The 19,307-nt window shown below is 30.4% G+C and overlaps 1 protein-coding gene across 1 annotated transcript in view; it reads right to left on the bottom strand.

Moving 5' to 3' along the window:
• LOC128988649 (suppressor of lurcher protein 1) overlaps positions 1-19,307 on the bottom strand; it is a 516,555-nt gene that overhangs the window by 54,968 nt on the left and 442,280 nt on the right. The window contains exon 10 of the mRNA XM_054410137.1: positions 4,822-4,905. Coding sequence (XP_054266112.1) covers positions 4,822-4,905 — 84 coding nt within the window. The remainder of the gene's footprint in view (positions 1-4,821; positions 4,906-19,307) is intronic.

The following is a 19,307-nucleotide window of genomic DNA, read 5'->3' as shown; positions in this document are numbered from 1 at the left end:
ATAGAAGAACAGTATGTTTTATTGTATTCCTCACCGCTGGCACTGTTGTTTTTATAATCTTAAAAACAGTAGTAGAAGGCGGTGCTCCATGATGGTGCAATGTTTAACATTCTAATTAAGTTTTGATAGAACTTTAAACTTAATTAATATGTTCAGCTTTTATTTCTCATCTAGGAAAACTAGAGTGTAACTGTAAAATTTTACTGTTGGTGGAATATATAATATATGAACCGAAATTTTAGTTCGTAACCGCAAGTGTAGCGAACTTAACTAGGGCAAGATTGAACTTAGTGAATTAAATGTATCCATCCAAAGTTAATTTATAAAAAGCAATAATTTCTTTAGCTATATTTCCACTGAAAATGTTACTTTTTTAACGTACTACAGAAGAGTAACTTAAAGATTGTGTATCAAATATTGAATTCAAAATGTTATCCTAGTGTCTGTCATCCAACCTAAAAATTATCATTAAATCCACTAAAATCGTTGTCCATGATTAAATCTTGTTAAATTGTTTATTGAATGTTATGTAACATAATATTGGGTTTTCACAGCTTATATCTCAAACTTTTTCTACGTTGAAGGGGAAAATGTTCAGTAAAATACTGTTTTAAATATACTCATAAATAACATCCATTAGTAAGAATGAGCGTTATATAATTTATTTAAAAATTAAATTGCACATTCTTCCATCTAGAAGTAAGTATATAAAATACAGATTACTATTATTTACTGACTTTATTATAATACTTAGTACATATACATTTCAAATCATCCTCCCCAAATTGATTGCACCACAAATTTACAAATAAAATAGATGAATTACAGTTATAATATTTTTGAAATTTTAAAAATACTAATAAAGTAAAATTAGCCTACATTTTTGCGTGCTCCCAAACTTAGAAACAATGGTCTACTTTTATCTCTTCACCTGCAGTTCAACTCTCTGATCACGTTTTTCTTGGATGGAAGCAATCTCTTTTCTAAGTGTAAGCTGAATATAAATTCATTCTGCTTTAGTAAAATAATAGGCGTGTGAATATTTTCCGAGTTTCGTCGATAGGGGATAATTTTGTACATACTGTACCTATTACGTACCTATTACGTGCAAAGTAATTGATTTAGAAGAAAACGAGTGAAATATTAGCATACTCTCAAGTAAACGATAGTTTTATGCAATTAATTAGTGATAGCATATTGAGTCCCACTAAAATTATTACTTTTCCAATCTACAATATGTAATATTTAAAATGTAAATATAAATAATACGTTTGCATTAGTTTTAAAGATAATAAGTCTATCAGCATAGAATGGTCACTATGTTTTCCAATGGAAATGATTTTCACTTGCATTGCCATATAATAAATTTATAAAATTACTTTCTTAATAAATTTGACGGAATAACCTCTAAAATATGTTATAGTTATTGATTACATTAAAATACAAATCTCACGTAAGCTCATAAACTTCTTGGTTGGTTTTAACACAGCTGTTTGGCCAAAGAGGCGAGTGCTTGGATTATTTCGAATGAATCCTATTTAAAACCAAGGATTGAAAAACTAAAGCATGAGCTCTTTCATGTGTGAAACCTTTTCATTCCACTAAAGTGGATTCTTGTGTTTTAAAATTCACTTTTTTAAAGAATTGTTAATAAAGTCAATTCAATTACCGTTTATCTATAAAAAAAACCTATTACGGAGAGCAAATAAAACAAACTTATTATAACACTTAAAAGATATATTTACGCTTATACTGCTACTGACAAGATGGAAAATATATATAAAATATTGTAAGTTGTGATCGATTTCGATTAGACACTCCAATCATCATCATTTGCCTATTGGGTCTGATGATGATTGGAGTGTCCAATCAAAATCGATCACCACTTACCATATTTTATGTATATTTATGGTCTGTCGAGTAACAGATAAGCGTAAATATTATTTTTAAGCGTTATATGACTTTTCTTTAATTTAATTTCCGTAACTTTAATAACAGGTACAATGCTGATCAAGAAGTTATTGAAAATATATTAGGTAGAAAATTTGATAGAATGCAGCCCAATTAAAAAGATATAGTTCACTTATAACGCAATAAGATAAACTTAAAATTTTTATGTTTGTTTTCAGAATTTTACTTCATCATCAAAGTTGTGATGGCGAAGTAAAAGATTAATGAGTTTCGACGAACTACAACTTCCGGAGAAAGTTGAACAACCTTGATTCTAACTTTTTCCTGACTGGCAAATGTTCTACAGGGAATTATAACGTTGTGTGATTAAAAGTCAAAAATAGTTAACTTTAAAATAAATATTTACAAATTTCACTTTAAGTTGAACATAATTTTTCAATTCTTGATTTTAAGGGTTCGGGTATGATACACAAAAAAAATTAAAAAAATGAAATTTAAAGTAAATTAGGGGCTGTGGCATAAAACTGCTGTCTTTATCGTTATGTCTGACTAATCAAAACAAAATATTGCATTTGGAACAAATAATGCATAATTGACATACGTAATAGATTTTCTCATTGTTGTTTTATCGGTTCAAAATCGAATAGTAAGAGCATATATTAAACATACCTCTTAGTAATCTAATAATATACATCCGTTACTATCAGGAATCTTGAAAGTGCTGCTTTTTAGATTAAAAGCCTGAGTTCCCTATATAGTAATAATTATGAATTCAGAGGCTAGTATATAACCACTTGCCAATAAGTTTTATTTCATTTTAATAACTTCATAGGCAATCTTCATACATGCCATTTCTGTATTATTTTTAACTAAATTAGAATGCACTTATTCAGTTCTCTAATCTAAAACACTGCAAAACATGCCAAAGAAAATAGTTAAATTGAATTCAAACGACTCGTTTGAAATAACCGTCAACGGTAGTTTCTATAACGTAGACAACACACATGGATTGAGGCTTGTAAAACTGGCTAACTAAAGGGATGTTTGTGTTTAGCAAGTGAGCAAACCATCAAAGACGATCTGTTTTGGTTGGGATGGAAGTGTGGTCTGCACTTCTATTACAAGAAAGTGGGATCTTCAGATGTTGAAATGGGAAAACCTGAACCACAATTCGTTAACCAATCGGAACCAATATGCTTAAAATACTTATAATTATAAAGAATATAGTATTTGAGTCATTTTTCCTGAACAAATACACTTCGAACAAAATCGAAAAGGTGATATGAATAACTTGTAGTGCGTTGGAATAATTATTTCCTGTGCATGCATTAAAGAGCTTTTGAAAATGTGATCAATAGCTATATTTTCATGTTGACTATAACAATGTGTTATGCTGTATCAACAACTAAACATTAGTGAAGTGTTGTTTTAGGTTTAAGTTAGAAACTAAATTTAATGCGTTTTATACATTCATCAGAAAAAATCAACAGCGAATGAGGTTGCATGCTATTTAAGCATTGTGTTTATTAAAATCTGAAAAACCTTTGTCCCCTTCACTGCCTCCAAAAAATGTAGTTCTCTATCAAAATTTAACACCGTCTATTATGAGTTAAAATACAAATTATAACTATAGTAGTATTTTAGTGTACGGGATTTCGTCTATGAAATTTCAAAGACAGTTGTACGCGTATAAACAGAAACACAAGTTTAAAATGTCCAAATTTGTATTAAGGTCCATTTACCTATCCTGCGACTGTTACGACTCTAGTCGCACGGCTCGAGCCGCGTGGCTGAAAAAATTGACTGCTTTAATGCAAAGTAAATGCAACCGTTTCCTATCGAGCGTCTACAGCCGCGCGACTGAAGCGACTCGAGCCGCGCGGCTAGAGCCGTCGCGACTGGACTGCTCCGTGAGCAGTTCAGTCGCTCAGTCGCGCGGCTGTTACGAAATAGTTCATACATACGGAGTTGAGGTGCGAATTGATAGTATACTGAGTTGTTTGATTGTGTGGTTTTTGATAGTTAATACTGAGTTTCAAGTGTGTGCCTTCAAAATCATGGATGATTCAAGGTTAATTGAACTTGTTCGTCAACACCCATCTGTTTTTAACCCCAAACACCCCCAATACAAGGATGCATATGTGCGAGAAAACGTCTGGTGACAGATTTCTAAAGAAACTGATGTACGAAGTAAGTTTCATATTTGTTTATTTAGTTAAATTAGCAACTTAGTACATTAGTACAAATTAATACATACTTAGTACATTAATACATTATCAACTCAGTCAAATAAATTGCAACTGCACTAGTCACACTAGACGTGGGAGTCGCAGGAGTCGCGGCATAGGAAATAAGACAAGCGTCTCCAGCCGTCGGCTAGAGTCGTAACAGTCGCAGGATAGGAAATGGACCTTTGATCTTTTTTAACTATATATAAAACGGAACGCATTATTCGATTGAATAACAGACTCTGGTGATTCTAGAGCTTAACATGTTTGTTTGGGCTACAAATTCAAGGTTCAGGATTTCCATTTACGGTCACTTTGGGGCAAAATGTTTTAGGGGAGTGGAAAAGTGCTATCTTTGGGTCAGACTGTTTCAAAACCTGCCTTGGGGGCAAACAACCACTCTCGACCGAGAAGTGGTGGGGACCTCAGTGACGTTCAAACTTAGCAGACCCTCAAGTTCTTCGACTTCCGTATCTTCAGTAGCTGAAACATTGACTAAACGTGGTATCCATTCATTACAATATTTTCTTTTGGTATTCACATATAGTTTAGGTATACAATCAATGGAATTTAACCAACAATTTTAAATAAGATGTAAATATCACTTTTACATTAGGTTATTCAAAATAATCTTCTATAAGTTTAAACAGTACTTTTAGTATTTATTTGTAAATAAACTTACTAGTGGCGCTGACGGCTGGGCCGTAGTCTGTTGATTTAAGGAGAGGCGTTGAAGACCCCTGGATGACGTTCATTCTTGTTGTCTCTGAAAATAAACACATATTTTAGTAAAAAAACAACAACAAAAAACATAATAGTAAATAATTTGTAATTTATTCAATATTGAAATTGATACTATACTCATAAATTATCAAACAACAGAGTAGGTAAGGTTTTTGATTGAAGTATCATCTAGGACACATTATTTTATGTAAAATGTTACAACTAAGAAAACTAGGGCGTTAAACCTTTTATATAAAGACTAGCTGTACCCGCGGGCTTTTAACTTCATATTCGTATTTGCATGCCTCAATCACGTCCTGGTTGAAGTTCGTTCGCAAGGCTCACTCACCTTTAGGTTGGAGCTCGTTCGCTGCGCTCACTTGCCTTTAAGTTGAAGTTCGTTCGCTACGGTCAATCTTCTTTTGTTTGCAAATTAGCTGTTGTTATAAATTAAAAAAATATATATAGTGCTGCACCCTGTCGGTAATCCTTGTAACTTTAAAGCTATTGAACATCATAGAACAGAACCATCTTGTTTAATTGAAACAGCTGTTAAGATTCATTAATTCCTTTTAAATATGAAAAATCATAAGGTTAACATGGGAAACTCGAGAGCCACTGGGGCGGAGCCCGAGAGTCCGATCAGAATACAAACTACTTAGTTTTCTTATTTAATGCCCAAAGAATCAGTGTACCGAATTTAAGTCTCCTAGGTAAATGGGAAGTGGGAGAATTAGTGATGAGTGAGTGAGTCAGTCAGTCAGTGAGGGCTTTGCCTTTTATATATTTAGATAAATAATTAACAAGTAAGAAGCTGTATTAAGATTTTAAAGACCTGTCAATGCATGATCCATTCTGGAAACAATCATACACAACAGACCAAACTATGTAACATGGTTATACTCTTCAACTCCCTGGTTAAGTATTGGTTGGTATTGAATAATTGATGTAAGGAGTGTATGTTAACAGTGCAACCAAAACTTGTATTGTCATATCTTACTATATGGTTGGCGTAAAAATTAAATATTGGATGGTTAGTGTGTGTTTTGAGGCTTGGTTAAATGGTTTTACGCAAAAGTAAAATTGAATTCATATTTGATGAAATTTACAAGATGATACATTTAAAAGGTTTAGTCCAAGTCAAAAACCATTAAAGTCTTTGTACGCAATTAGTTATACCAACACACCCACTATTACAAAGGTTTTTATGCGGAGTAATATGTCACTTTATTTTTACTTCTTTGCAAGGCTGGCCTTTCTTGAAGAAATGGAACTATAAAAGGACGGAGCGCACCTGAGGTCTTCAAGAGCTTTCAATTTAAGATAATGGGCAAAAGAATAAGTACCATTTATGCCAACATTTGTTATGTTTAACCCGTTAAAACCATTCCCCTACTTTGGTTTTAGCTACAAGTAATCCATAGTTTAATGTTTAATTGAATTATTTAGTTTATTTATAATATTACTTGTATTATATTTTATATCTTTAATAGTGCTTGTGTAAGGAAAACACGGCGTGATTAGGCCGCAATGCTAATTATATGGGGTAACGAGCTATTATATCGGTATCAATATCTCAGAAAATATTTAAGATATTGATCTAAAATCTGTTTTTTTGCTTATTTACATGTAAACAACTATAACCATGCAGCATAACTAGGATTGCTTTCAGAGAGGTGAAAGCCAGTTGAGCGGAGCAAGCGTGATTTTATATTTGTATAAGTAACTAAATTTAAATAGATGTACTAAAGCTTGTTTTAAAATTATAATAATTCAAATTTAGTTTGATTACTAAATCTTGTGATTCAGATACCTCTTACAGTGGTATGAAGTGGATTATGGTAGTTTTGACCAGGAAAATATTACAGTAAGTTAGTTGGAATCTGATATTAACATACAATACCCCCGCCGCAGCAAACCTGCAGACTAAGAGAATTTAAACTTGTCTGATTAAATTTTTACTAAAATATTTTCATAAATAAGACAAATTTATTACATATTTAAATAACATTAGATTTAACGAGTGCTTAGGTTTGCTGCTACGGGGAAGGTAAAAAGTGTTTTTGACCATACGTCAATAGTATAGGATGAAATAAATAAATTTGCCAAATTATATCAATATATATCCAGAAACAAGTAAAGTACAACAATTTTAATTTTCTTCATAAGAATAACATGGGAATCTTTAATAATATTTTTTTATCCGCTTCAATATACTAAATTATTTCTTTTTTTAAACTCTACAAAACGGTTTGAAAAGAAATTGTATACTTTTGTTTTTAGGGTCAAAATGGGAAAACCCCATTTTTACCCCATAAAACCCCCCATAAACGGGTTCCCATGGTCCGATTATGCTGGATCGCGACCCCGTTCTAATAAACATAGGTTTACACGTTTTTACCAAATTTAATCAAAATCGGATCATTTTTGCTCGAGTTATCGCGATAACGGTCACTTATATATATATAAATAAATATACAGTATATACACGTATATATATGAATTTGAAAGGATGGTGTTTTTTTGTTGTTAACAAACATCAATAGTATAGGATAAAATAAATACATTTGCCATATTTTATCAACATATATCCATAAACAAGTAAACTACAACAGTTTTAATTTTCTCCATAAGAATATCATGGATATTTTAAATTTACGCTTTTTGAATTTTCTCCGTAACCATTAGGCATACAACAATGCTTCAATATACTAAATTATTTATTGTTTTAAGCTCCACAAAATGGTTGGGAAACAAATTCCAAAATTTTATGTTTTTAGGGTCAAACATTATTTACTTGTTTTATTTAGCTTATAATATATGTATTACGTATAAAGGGTAATATATTTTTTTACAGGATAAAACTTGTGTTAGATATTATTCTATTTTGTTATATTTTATACCATGGTTATGACTTGTTTATTTAATTGTAAAATATTCTGTTTGTAAACAAAAGCAAACTATCTAGTTCATTGTGTCTTAGTTCAAAAACGTTGTCTATCTTGCTATGACAACGTGAATAAGATTACATTTTCAAAAAGGTAATTTTTTTGGCATACTCCCCAAAAAATCAGTTTCATAATCATTGAAAAAGATATGGAATAACTAATCCATCATAAATTTTTTGATTAAATAATCCTACCACATAATTATCTAAAATACATTTAATGTCTTTTTATCAGCTGTCTGAAATTGTGAATTGGGCATTTGGCAGTTCTGATTGTTTACATTTAAATGTCAACACAAAGGTAAACACTGTGAATTTTGTCATGCTTCCATGGAGACCAATTATATATTTTTTTTAAACCTCACCTCAAAACTTTGGACATCCAAATGGCGTAGCCCGAGTGGAACCCAGGGAAGTGAATAGACATATGATATTCCTAGATATGTAGATTGTGATTAATTTTGGCTGTATCGGTTTAGTATTTTAGTCATGGCAGCTAACCAGACAGACGTCAATTTTATAATAGTATAGAAGATTAAAGTAATTATTTATACAAAGGGAAAACTAATACTGTGTGCGTTAAGTATAGATGTACGTACTCGATGGTGCATTGCAAATTACGTTACCTAAATATTTCAGACTATCTAAATAAATTATGTGCCTATTTGTAGTATTTTAAATTGACTAAAAAACCAATTGTAAAATACCTTCCTGTGGTATAAAATACATGATTGTAACCATAGTGGTATGTAAAATAATTCTTTTTTTGTCCAATTGCTATTGTTTTAATCACCATTATGAAGACCTAAGTATGAATATTGTTGATACTAAGGGTAAACTGAATATTAGTTTTCCTGTATTAATGTAAAATCTTAGTTTTGATTTTATATGGGTAAAAAAGTAAAAGTAATAATACTTTTCATTTGTAAAATTAAAACAGTGCATCTGCCCTAGATACATAGTTAGCTGCAATAACACTAGTCCAGACCTACTGGTTTTGTAGTTTTTTTTTGTTTTACAGAATTATTAGGTAACAATTATTAAGCACAGAATTATTACAATAACAAACATATAGAACGTTTTTCTTAGTTTAATTCAAACCAATGAGCATACAAGGAGCAGTTGCTTGTTATTTTACAAACTATGCAACACAAATGCGCGCACTATATTAGTAGAGTTACGGACTACATTTACCACAAACCTAGAACATGATGCTCTTACATCACATTCTAGTGCACCATTATGTATTCCCATAACAACAACAACAGTTAGTATCATGTCTTGACGTTGCATAGCTACACATTCCACTTAGTTACATGTTACATGTAACGGAATATACCACAGTAAATTTCTATAAGATTACCCAAGGAGCTGATACTATATTATATTGGCATTACAAATCAACTCAAAATACAATAATACTCAGCGTAAAATGTTGAAAATACATGAAATAAAACAAAACAAATGTCAAAATTTTTAATGTTACTTGTATTAAGAAATAGTTATTTGTGCAACTAGTGAGCAAAGGGAGCAATTGACTCACTCGAGAGAAATAGTTACTCACGTGCCGTAGGCGAGAGAGGAATGGTTTCTCGAGTGAGGCAATTGCACTTTGCACTCGAGTTGCACATTATGTTTTTCCTACAGTTACCATTAAACAAATAAACTGGTAAAGAAACGTGACATATTTTTACACAGAAGTGAACTTTTAAAATGACAACATCTAACCAGCTGATTTACATCCAGTGCTGCCAACGTATTTCGCGCGCGTACGACCTTGTCTGCATGTTACTCGCTCACTATTTCGTGCCTTCACGTTGCAAATCTGGAGTGAGTGAGACAATGTTAACATTGTCTTACTGATGAGCGAATTGGCCACTTTGCTTTCTCAAATAGGGGAGAGAACATGTACATTGTTAGATAACGGTAGGAAAATAATATAATTGTTAACGATACAGGTTGTCTTTTCAAATGTATAAAACTATTCGTCGAGTTAAAACAACAAGTGGCTGTAGAAACATATACTTACAGGCAAATAAGACATATAATAACATATTACAGTATATACAGGGAAATGAGGCTAAAACTAACAATAGAGTACTTTTGATTTCGTCCAGGTAGAAGGCCAAACATTCCATTTAATTCACAGGAAGCTTAAACATTGTGAAACGTGGTGTTTTTCATAACAATGCCATTGTTATCATCACAATAGGTATATCAAACGCTTTCACGTCGTTTGCATTAAATGAAAAATCCTGGCTGTGGAGTAAAATTAGGAGATTCTAATTCGTATTTTCGTTGTAGTCATTTAAAACCACCGTTGTTTAACAACTAAACCTTATTCTTTCACTTTCAAAATATATACATCTATTTTAAACGAAACTAGTGCTTAATTGCTTTTTTTCGGAGACTTTTTTCATGGTTTTTCCACAAACGAAACATAAATTTAGCGACTGTTCATTACATATGAGAAAATGTTTAATTTTTTATGCAGGATTCTTCTTTAAAGCTTGGGAGAAGAAGGTACTGAACCAAGAAGACGAATACTGGTGTTATATCTTCTTGACACTACATTTGTTTATTTCCTCGTGCGGGTTTGGTTGTTTATGTGTGAAACGTTATCGCTACTTTTAGTTATATATTTTACGGAAGGTAAATAAAAGATACGTCTTATAACACTTCAAACATATATTTACGCTTATACTGTTACTCACAAGACGGTAAATATACAAAAAAGATGGTAAGTGGTTACCTACCACTTACCATCTTTTTGTATATTTACCATCTCGTGAGTAACATTATAAGGGAAAATATATGTTTTAAATGTTATGACATTTTATTTACCTTCCGTAAATGTAATAGCACGTACAATGCTGATCAAGAAGTTATTATATATTTTGTGACTTGAAAGGTGTCTGGAGCCTTTGGAGCTAATTAGTTAAAATGTTGTTTTGTGTTATGCTTTTTGTGTTAATTACAACCATTCAGGCAAAGCCATTCTTTATTAAGTTATTTTTTAAAACATTTTTTAACCATTTAAAATTGCAAAGGAGGTTTTCTAACTTTTAATGGGATATCCTCCGTACTTTTGTAAACAAGGATTTCAGCAACGGTTGGCTATAATTAAACTTAGCTTTAGAATAAGACGGTTAGCTAATGGAAATATAAGAAGTGATTGGCAAAAAGTAAGTAAGGATTATAACATTTTGTATCTTATCTTCTATTATAAGCCGTCACTTTTGTGATAGTCTAACTTATTTAAGCATTTTAATTTTATTTAAATGTATTTTAAGGACATAGCTATGCAATGCCAATGCTATAGGTTGTAAGAAAAATTAACTATTGCAAATGACTAATACTAAATACTAAAACAAGTGATGGGATATCTGTATAGGAATGTATTTCTGAGTATTCACTCTCTGTGCATCTGCAAATATCCACCTAAAATGTGACGGTTTTAAACCAAATATACGTGATTTTAAAAACTGCACAAGCCAATCTAAAACAGTCAGTAAAATTAAGACTCTATTCCTACACAATAAATAATCTGTATTGTAAAAACAAAGTTCTAAACTTAAGTTCCTTCTCCATAATTTTTAAATATTTAATCTTGGTTATTGTCTAACCACAGTGAAAGTTTTTACATTCAGAGGTCCATGTTTTGAGCCTTTGCCAAAAGTGTAAGATAAATGTGGCAGGTTGGGGAAATGTGGGCTCAACTTTTGGAATAGGTCAAAAACAGTCATTGTGCGTGGGCATGTGCTTTTAGGCCAATGGATTTTTAAGCGTTTTCGTTTGATATTTTAAAACACAAAATAATTTAGGAATGTTATAAATATCAGCCCCTATATTGAAGGAGCATTATCAAACAATAATACCTAAAACCTTCACTGCTATAGATATTATACTAAAGAAAATTTATATATGAAATATATAAATAATATTTTACAGAATGGATTTTAATAGCGTGACAACGAAATAATCAATGCATAATTTGCTGTTCATAAAAAGTAATTCTTACTGCTTTCTCTTGTTTTATAAAATCCATATCTTATCTTAATTCTGCGCACGGTATAGTAAGTTATTTGAAATATAAAACAAATCCATACATATTTTGACTCATACGTTGCAATAAACTTTGTTAGTTCAATGTTATAACAAATGTACATAATTTGTTTACGGATAAGCTAAAGAATAGAAATATTATTTGCTGAGAGGCCCTATCAAAAAACTATCAAGAACGTTGCATTATTTAGGAATTCCCTACAATGGTGATGTTGTAGGAAAAAAAAACTTAATTTGAGCAATCGAAAAAGTATTTTACACTGGAAATGGTACATATCCTTGCCTAATAGCTGTAAAATTATTCGGGGTCATTTGAAAAGCATCATGTTATAGTTAATTGGACGTTCGGTTCACTGTGTTTTACCTTAATTATAGTTTATATGTTTTAACAAGTTAGCTCTTTGCATTGTTTATCCAAAGTTTTCTTTAACGAATATTATAGTGGTTTATTTTAATGCTTGTCTATGACAAATTATTATATAACAGACACAATTTTTTGGTCATATATGATGACATGAAAATCGACGACAAGTTGTGTTACGTAAAAGAAAAACATTAGTAAAAGAGCAGCAGACTCTATTTGCTGTGCAATTTTCTTAACATTTAGTTTAATTCAATGAATTCATTATTGAATTTAAAAGAAAATTCAAATAAGTAATAGTATTTGTACCAAGGGCCGAAAATGAGGTTTTGCCGGCTCGAGATAGTTTTTAAGTTCAGGACGATGTCGAGAACCTAAAACGATCGAGAGCTGCAAAACCATTTCGGTCCGTGGTACGAACGCTATTTTTCACCACACTATACCCTATTACCACTATTCACCACAATATAATATTGCACACTAACAGTCAACACAACTAAAAATTTAAGGTTATGTGAAGAAATAATTGGAGGAATCAGCAAAAATGATAATAAATAGTTGCTAAGCAGCAGTAACAATAAAAAAAATTCCATTGCAATGCTCTGGATAATGATTGTGTATTTAATATGCATTCGTGTTTTAAGAAAGCAAGCGGGCAGCTGTTTTTGCGGCCCTAGGGATGTAAAAACCTGCTCGGTCCCCAAATGACGATTACAACTGGCATAGCCAGCAAAACGTAACTTTCAGCCACCAATTAATGTATGTAACAGCTAAAAATATCATAGTGTGGTGAAACTATTTATTCAGTTCTGTATGGAAAATGTATGCCCTTAATAACAAAGATCTTGGGAGGGTAAATCGAATTTTTTGAAGATTTCGTCGTAAATGACTAACTTAAATAATTTAAGATAACCTCAACTTAGCCTTATATAGTAGAGAACCATAATACTTAGCAAGTGTGACTACTTGTGTGTAATATGTATCTGGTATACGAAGTCTTATTAAGCCATGAGTGGAATTGTAATACAGTTTTAACACATTACGAGTTGTTAGGCTATATAAAATAATTATTTTAGTTTAATCACATTTTATCTCAATAATTGTATTCTCAACAACAATCCTATTATACATTTTGTTTACTTTTTCTACCTTTCATTAAGCGAGAGATAAAGAAATCTATTTTTTGTTGTCTAAAGTATTTATACTCTTTGTTCATACTGTGAATGTTCCATGATATGAGCTTATTCTTATTAATAAACAATTTTTTACGAATTAACATTTTAATTCATAAAAAGGCGTTAAAAAGTACTGTTGTCTTAAATGCCAAATTATATTATGTCTTAGTATTAATAGACTATATCAATTGTCTCAGATGATATGTCAAAAATAATTATCACATACTTTTTCAAACTGTAATTTTAATATATCAATTTATCATCAGTGTATTAATGTATCGATGTAATCAAAATATAGTGAGTGTAAATACTCGCTAAGTCTACTGATTAGCAACAAAATAGTTGGTGCAACGACAGAACATCGAACTGAATAGAGGTGGTACCTAGCGGCGTGAAAAGGAACTTAGTCACAAGTGCCGGGACACACCATGTTGCATTTTGCATACAATATTCTGGAATAATTCACATCAAAATGAATTATTAGGATGTCTGTACAAAAGTCTACTGATAGTGATATTACTTTTTATGTTATTTAGGGATTCAAATTGGTACTTTCCTGTTAAAGGGAACATTCATTATTATCGATGTTTTTTTTCTCAATATATCGATATTAACAAATTGAAACATATCAGCTGACAACTACGATAAATATTGTTCAGTATCAACAAACAATAATAAAATGAAACTGTTCTAATAAATAACCTAACATAACTATCCAAACTTGCTGTGTAACATTTAAAAATTCCGTGTTTAACTTGCCTTTTCTGTTATCAAAAGGAATTTTAAAATGCCTAGTACAACAAGTTTGGTTGGTAATGTCAGGTTAGCTTAGAACAGTTTCATTTCTTAATCCATATAATAGTCTATTTTAGCCTAAACAAGATCAGTTGTCAACTTGTAATGGATCGGAAAACAAAAATATCGATTTATCGAAAAAATCATCGATAACAATGAATGTTCCCTTTAACAGGAAAGTACCTTAAAATTTTATCCCATAATTGTGAAGTATATCAATAGAGAACATTACTTTCGTTTCCGTTATTTCTTAGTTGACCAAATTTGACATTAAACATTATTTTTTTTCTTATGGATTACCATTTTTAATGCTTTAGTTTAAAATGATCGTTTGTATTATTTTACTTCCCTGTTATTTATTTACCATTGTGCTTACTGAAAAGTATATCTAACCTGTTAAAATGTTCCACGTTACGCGTTCTATGAAAAACTCATTGTACTAAAGAGCTTGTTTGGTTTTGAAATGCAAAATCTTGATACAATGGTTGGTTGCCTTTTTCTTATGCTAGTTTTATCTTAATCTATCAAATAATTTAGTATTAGGCTACTGCATTTATGTAATTTGCCCTAATTTAATTGGTTAAAAATATCTTGTAAGAATTTTACTCTTTAAACATTTTAAGTTCCTCTGGTATAAATACATAACTAAAATTTCAATGGTCGGTTTTTATGACAATACTTTAGATTTTTGACGTTGTTTTATGAAAAAAAGGTCCTGATGTATGTAAAGTAATAAAGGTAAATTATGAGGTAAGACCGTAAAATCTCATAGAATTTCACAGACAATAGTTACTATGCAATTCAGAGATTTGAATGAAATAAAATGCTCAAAAGTAATATTCAAACCCTCTTAGCTGAATAAATATTTGACTCTCTCAATGGAGGATTTGTAGACTAAGTCTACACTTGAATCTAAGGGGAAGCTTTTAAGCCAATAGCTCAGTCAATATTGTTGCAGGCAGTTTAAATGCTTATAGCTAACTGTTGTTATAAGTGTGCACGCTGAATTGTCCTGTTGTTGATATTAAGTACATTTTGAATCATCAAGCATAATAGTACTTTTATCCTTCTTGTTTAAGCTATTGGAGTTATTGCAGGTGCAGGAGATACAACAACTATAATGTGGATGAGTCACATAATACTTTAGCGTTTATATTTCAAGTGCTTATTTTTTTAGTTGGATTTATTGATCTAACTATGAATATAGACTTTTGTTACATAATACAAAAAACACATGTAAAAAGGTCAAAACCTCGTAAAATCTTTTGTTATTTAAATATTAGGAAACACATATTGAAAGTAAACATGCATGTATATACGTGTGTGTGTGTGAATAAAGTATAACCTTAGGTTATGATAACTGTTCATGTAGAAAGCTGTTTTTCATTAGATAGGAAAAATCAAAGATGTTTTAATACATTAAACTTGCTCTAAGGCATTATTAGGCATTGCGATGGCAATAATAAGCAAGAGTGAAAAAATCAACCTTCGCAGCATTAAAATATATTATGTATGTGTGATTTAATTGATCACACGTACATACACTTTAAAAAATGATTATTTGTATATTGATTTTTATAGCCAGCCACTTACTGAATAGTAAATTATGATAGTCTGTTATTACAGGACTTCTTTAGTATCAAATAGTGAATGAAAACTTGTTATTAATTGTAACTCTATACTGCCGTAGAGTTTGCACTGGACCTAAAATGTGTTGGTTATAATAAGTAAGAGTTTAAAAAGTAACCTTCGTAGCAACTAAACATACTATGTAAAGTAATGTAAAGTGTGATTAAATTTATTAAAATGTATAAAAAACCGTAACCTATAAACTAACTGTGCTGAATTCAATGGAAACAAATATAGGTTGACGGGATAATAATTGTGCATCTTTTCATGAACTTAGTAATGGTATTATTGTACAATAATAAAATAAAAAGGTCTATGCAGTATCTGTGTTCAAAAAGTTCAGGCGTTGCCCGCTAGGCAGCAGTAGTGATCAAGGAAAGTAGTGCTGCTCCCTATGTGTCGCGACTTGTAACTTAACAAGTGCTGTTAATAAAAGAATTGCCTAAATATTAAACTGATATTGGGTACAGAAAAAATATGTTTTATCTCTAATTTAAAAGTGTAAACCTTTATAAATTGATGTTATACAAATAGATTTTTTCTTATTTATTACATAAAAACTTGTTTATTATTAATTTTGTTATAATAATATTTCTGTTTGGTGTTACAAGAATGATTTAAGTATATTGAAGTCGTAATTATGACTGCTGATTTAGTATTAGTTCAATGTTATGATATCTATAATTATTTGTTAAAAGAGTTTTATTTTATACCAATTGTTCTTTCACGCCAACCATTGGATATTATGCTAGTTTATACAATTCTTACATACAAAGCTTATTTATATAAGTTAACTTTATGGTTTTATAAAGTAGGAAAATGTTATATACATATTTATTATACTAAGCTGATATCTAAAAAAATTTGTGAAAAATAATTGTTGGTGCGGTAAAAGTATCTTGGAATGCATATATTGAAAATAGGCAGGTAGTAATAATATAAACACATTATTTAAATTTGTTTTCAAATCCTCAACAACAATGAAGTTTTCACGCTGTTTAAAATCTATATTTAACAATGTTGAAAATATACACATAAAAACGTTGCAATAAACAATATTGTATCATCCACAGGGATTTGAGAAGTAATCTTTGCAATGTAAAATTAGATATATTTTAAAAAAAGGAAAAAGGAAACGTGAAGAATCTTATGATGTTCGCTTGTGACGATTCGTCATTGAACTAATAAAAGAAATGTGAGCTTCAGCTTTGAGATCCTCTACATCATCAGTTCTTGTATTTTATTAGAAGCGAGGGAGAAGTTCGCCATATCTCACAAAAGTAAGGTTTAACCTTTTTTCTGCATCTTTCTTTGAATAAAGAAATGTTGAGTTTCAAAAAGTTAAAGTCTGAAAAATGTTTAACTTTTCAAACACGAGGAAACGTATTCAGTAGTATTTATTCACAGGCATTGTTACAGATTTAGTTAAGGGGCTACAGCTGTTTACAAACCGATGTCCTGGAACAATGACGATTCATATGGTTATTTATAATACAATCAAATCAACATTTATTTGATTTCATATAAAATATCCATTATTACAAGTATTTTAAAAATATTTAATTAAAAAAATATATTCTGCGATTAATAAAATATAAATAAACGAAATTAAATCCACATGGGAAAACCCGCGTGTGAGAGTGAGTCGTTATTGAACCGAAAGAAATTACAGTTTTGAAAACAAAGAAAAATTAAAGAAAACACTTAATTACTGATGCAAAACAGACGCCGATTTAATTTATGAATGTGTTTAAATTGATTTCACAGCGCTAGCGGAATCAAACAAATTGCATTGAACATATAGATAATAGTGATGTCTTGGTTAAATGTACTTAGTCTTGCGAGGGGTATTAAAATGGGTCATAATAAGTTGTATGGCACATTTATCACTGAACAAAGATTTACCACTAATAAATTGATAAATGTTGTTTTGTAAAATAACTTGTAAATGAATTCCGAAGTTCGGTAAGGTTGCTTACATCCATTCAAAGGAGCATATTTAAACCGGTCTAGTTATTTTTAACATTGTAGTTTTAGATGTCTCATCTTTTGAGCTGTTTTTATATGTGTTTTTTCGTAATAGAACATCCCAAACAGGTCTTTGACCTAGGGATGAATTGTTTCATAGCTATAAATAAGTGTGTGAGTTAGTTAATCTAAGTTATTCTTAAGTACTCTGTGTAAAAGATTGTAAAAAAATATGAAACAATAAAGATTTTCTGATGATTCTGATGATGTTAACTACAACACAAAAACATTAGTATGAATATCAGACCAAACTGTTTTAGATGAATAGCCATAAAATGCATTAAATATGTATTGAGTTAGTGGACTATTTTATAATCATGTAAGCTAATTGCCTGAACGCTTGAAGAATTAAAAATCTATTGTTGTACCGATGATGCACATTGAATAATAATGTATTAATTTTGCAATATAAGTGATTTAACCTATATTTTATGTAATGCAAATGGTAGCGGTAGCAACTAGTTTCCGCTCAGCAATAGCCATCATCAAGCGTTACAAGATAATATACAAAAATTAAATGTTATTTTGGATTTAATGTTAATATAAAAATGATTTATTTAACAAAATAAATATTTTTTTCTCTAACTACTAGGCTAGATCCCTAAAATTATAGTTTACAGAACGATTGTGTGTTGTTAATGATTTATATATATATAAAAAAAAAACCTATATCACAGTTTCACAACTTTTTATGGTAAAGTATTAATTTCCCGCTTCCCTAAATATATTAATCTAAATCCAAAATTAATTTAACAAAAATATTATCAGGTTATTGTGTTTCAACGTTGATTCATCCAATTGATCAAAATGCCCTGTAAAAACCTAAATGTTATCCAACAAACTGAAAATGCCATGAAGCTAGTATAGTTACTGAAAATAAAATATTCCTAGTATAAAATCAAATATAAGATTTATTGTTATTGGTATCCCATGAAAAATTAATATCGCTTTGGGGAGGTCAAATGGTGATTACGTTAAAAGCAAAACAATGTATTGCTGTCATTGTCATAATCTCTAAGGGGGCGTATTTAGTTGATTTTCATTTGCCAAATGATTAATTTGCACATTGCACTCATAGAATTAATCTTTTTTTTTATACATTACGTGTTCAATGCAAGAGAGTTAATTAGATATCTTTACACACAAACTTAAATAAAATGTCCGCATAAATAAATGGTTACCTTTGAATATATTTAGTTTTATTTGTATAGTATTACGAAAGATATGAATTACAAAACAATTCTTTACCACATAATAAGTAAACCTTTCTTCCATGCTTTTATAATTCATATTAAAAACTAAATGATTGGCATCGAATTTAAATTGTCCTATTTAATCACAGCGTTTAATTACTATACAATCACGTAACCTAATTGGTTAAATTATGGGATGAACTATTGTATTATTTGAAAACCTGTTGTTGTACCGATGATGCTCATTGAATA

This window comes from Macrosteles quadrilineatus, unplaced genomic scaffold, assembly GCF_028750875.1.
Source record: "Macrosteles quadrilineatus isolate MER2022 unplaced genomic scaffold, UCM_ALF_1.0 Scaffold_3__2_contigs__length_128488019, whole genome shotgun sequence".
Taxonomy (NCBI): Eukaryota; Metazoa; Arthropoda; class Insecta; order Hemiptera; family Cicadellidae; genus Macrosteles; species Macrosteles quadrilineatus.
This window is presented reverse-complemented; position numbering and strand designations above follow the sequence as displayed.